The sequence below is a fragment of the Bidens hawaiensis genome, unplaced genomic scaffold (genome assembly GCF_021521415.1).
Source record: "Bidens hawaiensis isolate Kalapana, Puna unplaced genomic scaffold, B.hawaiensis_p1.1 tig00023225_1, whole genome shotgun sequence".
Taxonomy (NCBI): domain Eukaryota; kingdom Viridiplantae; phylum Streptophyta; class Magnoliopsida; order Asterales; family Asteraceae; genus Bidens; species Bidens hawaiensis.
Window position 1 is genome coordinate 149,628 of NW_027505032.1, and position 5,407 is coordinate 155,034.

At 33.6% G+C, this 5,407-nt stretch overlaps 1 protein-coding gene across 1 annotated transcript; it reads right to left on the reverse strand.

Annotated features, from left to right (window-relative positions):
- Positions 1–541: 541 nt before the first annotated feature.
- Positions 542–4,499, reverse strand: LOC143609991 (la-related protein 6C-like). The gene is made up of 10 exons (XM_077084595.1): positions 4,003–4,499; positions 3,165–3,246; positions 2,965–3,059; positions 2,830–2,901; positions 2,673–2,752; positions 2,527–2,605; positions 1,882–1,929; positions 1,730–1,798; positions 1,510–1,638; positions 542–957 (listed from the first exon to the last, which is right to left on the reverse strand). The coding sequence occupies exons 1-10, from the start codon at positions 4,345–4,347 to the stop codon at positions 715–717; spliced, it is 1,242 nt and encodes a 413-aa protein (XP_076940710.1). The 5' UTR covers positions 4,348–4,499; the 3' UTR covers positions 542–714.
- Positions 4,500–5,407: the final 908 nt, after the last annotated feature.

The following is a 5,407-nucleotide window of genomic DNA, read 5'->3' on the forward strand; positions in this document are numbered from 1 at the left end:
AAATAAATCACAATGAATATTATTATACACACCCGAAAGTAGTACAACTATGTAGTTATATGATTATGAACCTAGCTCAATATCTTCTTCTTCACTCCAACAACACGTCTACAATTCTACAAAAGAGATTCTTTTAGCTATGGATGTTTATCATCATATCTTATTTTCACCCACCGATATTTAAGATCAAATCTTATATCCCGGACGGACGGTTGGTCCGTCAAGAAACTATTCCCACCAACAAGGGCCAATAGTCTTATTTGCATAGGTGGTGAGATGTTAGGCAACGATGAGTATAACATCATGACATGGCTCTTTATGGAGGAGTTAAAAAACAAGCTTATTGAGAAAGCTCTAAGGGTATACTTTGGTAAATTAACGAAGGATTATCCATCGGTAATTATCGTCGATTATTTGGCAACAAGCCACATATGCCACCCGCGACCAATGATTATTTACATTATATTTTTAGAACTAACTATAGTGATTTAAATCATCATTAACAACCATCTTAGAATTTTGAAGGGTGAAAGTTTTGCAGAATTAAATATTTGTAAACATTACACATAACATGTCACCACCGTTCAGTATCAAGACAACAAAAAGTTAAAAAAAAAATCATCAAAATATACAAATTATTACATGCACAAAGTAAAATAAAGACTACCATCAACTATATATAGAACTACTACACTTTCAAAGTTTAAACAAATCTCATGGTGTGGTGGTCAAAGCAGGAGGAGACATAGGCTTTCCTCTTCCCATGGTGAAACCCCTTGTTCCATCAGGCATTCTTGGCCCTTTAGGACTCAGTTTAGGTGACGGTGTTGATTCCGAATGGGCTGACCCGCTTGATTGTGGCGATTGTGAAAGAACCCCGCGTCCATTATGGCTCGATGTGCGTATCTTCGACTTCCCACGTCCTTGGGCCCATCCTTTCTTAGACCCCTCTTCAGCCTACCAACAACAGCATTTCAATATTAGTTAGTAGTACCTTTGTTACTGATCATGCTATTACCAACTTTTTGTGTCTTCAAACTTCCAACACCATATACTTTATGCATATTACCTTCATGTTTTTTTTTTCAAACCTCCACCACTATATGTTTTAATATTTGATCAGGTTTACACAATTATTGCTGCTATAATTTATGATGAACAAAAGTTGTACAAAATATAATGATCTTTTATTGCTTTTAATATGTAATACTATATAAGATTTTCAATAAATCAAGAACCAAAAACGCTTTCAATACCGGATATCAGTTAACCAACAAAACAAATTATGTACCATGGTTATAGTAAATCTACTTTAAAAATTTTACAAGATTCATAGCATGAGTTGAATGTTATGTGATTAGCATTGTATGTATTTCTTAGCCATAAAACGCACAAATTTCGGGTTAAACCTCGTATATATTTCGCGATTAACAAGGCATGCCACCACTTATGAGTATGTTGATTTGTGTAGTGTTTGATCGATAACAGAAACCATATGCAATCACTTACATTATTGTCGGTAGCAAGTTCTATAACATTAGTCGGAGAAGATTCTTCAGACAAATCATATGCCTCATCAATATCATCATCAAGTAACCCATCAAACTCAGACTTCCTGCTCTTTAAAACAGACTTTGGCTGTGGATTTGAATCATTGACATTAAACAAAGAATAGATTCATGTTCAAATAATCATTCAAAATATTTTAGCAGACATTCGGATCACATACTGAACGTCGGAGGAGCAACCTAACTCTCAGCCCTTTTCGCCAGTTTCTTTCATCGTTTAATTTTTCAACCTGAAAACAAACATTTCAATAATGTTTCAACATATTTTGTGAAAGAGTGTTGGGGTGTTCAAGATTTGAAAATGGAAACATACTGCTTTCTCAGCCATATCTGATGTTTCATATTCCACCAAAGCATGGAGCTTTAAAAGAAAGACAAAGTCGCGTTAAAGAAGTAATTATGTGGCGTTTGAACGCGTTATTACAAAGTGACCATGTGATACTGAATAATCAGAATCAGTTAAAGAACTGTAGTAAAAGTGTAAAACATGTTGTAACTTCTAAAACTGTTAGAAAAATTCTGATAATTAAAGAAACTAGCTGATAAAATGACAAAAAGGAATGATATTGTTTTGTGAAATGGGATCCTTTTCTAACAGTGAAATCTTTAGACATTTGACTCTTAGAAAAATCCTGATAATTTAAGAAAATAACCGATAAATGACCAAACAAAATGATATTGGTTTGTGAAATGTGATCTTTCTATCATTCAAATTTTGAGCATTTGACTGCTATAAAAAGCCGATAATTTAAGCAAATAACCGATAAAATGAAATAAATTACATTGTATTATAAAGTGGAAGTAAATGTCCCTCAAATTTGGTCAAAAGAAACAATTTAATCTACCTAATTAATAAGATTTGTTGCAGCTATGTATAACTGATTATTAAATCTGATTATTTGACCAATGATCAGTTACAAAATGCACAAGATCAAATCAAACTGGGGGTTCATCATACCTTGTTACTAAAAACATAATCTCCTCTAGAACGCGAAGAATTGGGCTCTTGAGGGTGGCATATACGTATGGCTTTGACACTACACAATAAACATTTACATAAATCAATAAACGAAACTCAAAACTAGTTACGGCCACAAGATCTACCTTCGAACCACGCTAAAGATTTTCTCAAGGTTTTGATGAGAATGGTCTTCAGGTAAATTCTCAGCAACAACAGTACGAGACTGCACGCAAATTAGCAAACCAAACATCATTAACTAGGATTCTAAGAACACGTAAAAAAGTCAACAACTTGACCAACCTGCAGTTCTTCTTTGTCTTTCTCTGTGAAGGGGTGTTTACGCCTAACCTTTTTGCCATCGTTGCTTACGACCTAACGATGACTACATTAGTCAAATGAACCGTATTGTAACAGGTCAAATGTTAAAGAACTTACCAGCTTTGAAGATGAGCAAAGAGCTTGAGCAAGCAGTTGGTTATTAGTGATGCAGGATTTGATTTTCTTCATGGATGCAATAACAGATATGGGAACTGTTGCGTCATAAATAACAATAAATACGATCACATTGATTTGCATTCATCATTCAAATAAAAAAGAACCCGTAAATGAAACTGTTAAGCTGTTTGTGATCTCACCATATCCCTCAGGGTCCTTACTAATGTGTTTCACCAAGGATTCATTTGCAAGCAGGCTCAGGCCACTGAATTGATACTCCACCTGTTAAAACATACATGCAATTTCAAACACTTATTTACCAACCAAATGTCCAAAACATAACTTATTCATATAAACAAGTTGTTAAAAACTAGGGGTGTGCATGAAACCGACATAAATGACCCAGAACCGAACCAAAATGACTGAACCCATCGCCAAACCAACGGTTTTGTTTTATTTTTTTCAAAAAGCGAATTTTCTGTTTGGCTTCTGTCTAGTATGTACCGAAAATAAAATATATCGACTTGAATAGTAAAAACCTAACCAACTTTTATAACCGAAGCGAAGCCGTAAAAGCCAATGAAACCAACTTTTGTTATTGAATTGATGGATTGAACTTTAATTTTTTAATGTTAATTAAGTAATTAATAAAAATTTACAAACTATGTAGAACAAACAATTAGGTTCAATTCTGTAATAACCAACTAATCATTAAAAATTTTAGGCCTAATGTTTCAACACCAAACATTACTTGGAATCTCTTTTTTCATTCTAAAAATTTCAATCCTGATTGGCAAAACCAAAAAAACCAAACCCATTATGAAAATCGAAAAATCCAAAACCAAACAATTTCCAAAAACCGTATTTTTGGTTCGTTTGAGCCCAAAACTGACACATGTGCCCTTATAAACATGCTAACAACCGTTATTTGCGTGAAAACTTTGCATGTTAATCAACATTCAACGACTCAATTCTCGAATATTCAAACCAACTAGAATGAAACCTTTCACATATGATAACCAAAACACGAAACACAACCTGCTTGATGATCTTCTGTTGAAGATCTTCCGTAAGGACATTCTTGGAATACGTGGGGATCACAATATCCGGGTTGGAAAAAAACTGGACTTGCTGATCTTGATCACCACCACCAACATAAACCCAATCAGGTGAACCATTCACATCACTCACACCCACACCAACGTAATTAAAACACGGGTAGAAATAACCGGAGACCGGAATCTGGGTATGGGAACTGGGAACAAATTCAGGTGCATGTGCATTGAATTTAAAAGAATTGGAATTGGAATTTGATATCATCTCATCTTTCTTGGCCGTCATTTCTTTTTCTTTATTATTGTTTTCTTGTGCTTTTTCTTCCATATTTGTTTTGTTTTGATTAACAAAAACCGGAGCCTGTGAATTGTAACATAGATTTGGTGAAGGAGTTGAATTGAACCGAAGAAATTGGCATGTTTTTCTCCTTATTTTGTCAGAAATTTAAATACTATTCCACTTTTGCCGCTCTAAAAGGTTTTTTTTAGTATGCTGTTATGTTAAATTTTTATAAAAGGCTGTTTTGGTAGTTTTGCGTTATATTAATTTAAATTTTAACATCAGTTAATGAAAAATATGAACACAAATGGAAAAGATGTTATTGTAGCTATTGAAGATATACATAAACAAGATATTAGTTTTGTAAAAAAATAAATTTTACTTATTCTTATAAAATTGGTCATAATCAAATGGGAGGTTATTTCACTTCTTATGTTTTAGTAACTTATATAGCACTTAAACAGGTTATAACATCTCATTTATTTGTGAAACTCTTTCATCATCAAACTCTAAATTAATTTATCTTCTCTACATATTCTCCGGCACGAATATTTTACGTTGTGGATACGTTATGTTGACATAGTTTATGGATTAGTTGTCCTTAACACATGTTCCAGATTATGTCAGGATCAAGGATCCTTAGTACTTGTTATTAACTAACGATTGTTCTCTTTGTATATCAATATATTGGCAGGTGTAACGGCTGATGACCTGGTCTAACCCACTATTTCACAGTCCAAGATAGTTGGCACGTGGTCAAATGTATGCAAACGGCTATAGGGGAGTAGTGGCGGGATTATAGGACATTTTGTTATTATATTTTTGTATTTATATTGAAGCTTGATCACATGGGCGGCTCGGGCATAGGGTGATCTGGGCGACCGGCCGGGGCACTTAGTTTTTGGGGGCACAAATTATATATATATATATATATATATATATATATGATTAAGTTCATTTCAGAAGTATTCTTAGTGCGAGAAGTGCGAGAAGTCGTTCCAACCAATCATATCTTTTCTTTTTATTTTCTATTAATTATTCAACTAAGGGTATGAATGTAATCTATTCAAATGTTAGTTTTGGTAACTATTAATTGTAAGAGGTTTCA

Coding starts and splice junctions, on each gene's coding strand:
- LOC143609991 (XM_077084595.1), bottom strand. CDS start 4,347: ATGGAAGAAAAAGCACAAGAAAACAATAATAAAGAAAAAGAAATGACG. Junction 3,247..4,002: donor AACAGAAGATCATCAAGCAG/GTTGTGTTTCGT, acceptor ATGTTTTAACAG/GTGGAGTATCAATTCAGTGG. Junction 1,799..1,881: donor CAGATATGGCTGAGAAAGCA/GTATGTTTCCAT, acceptor GTTTGTTTTCAG/GTTGAAAAATTAAACGATGA.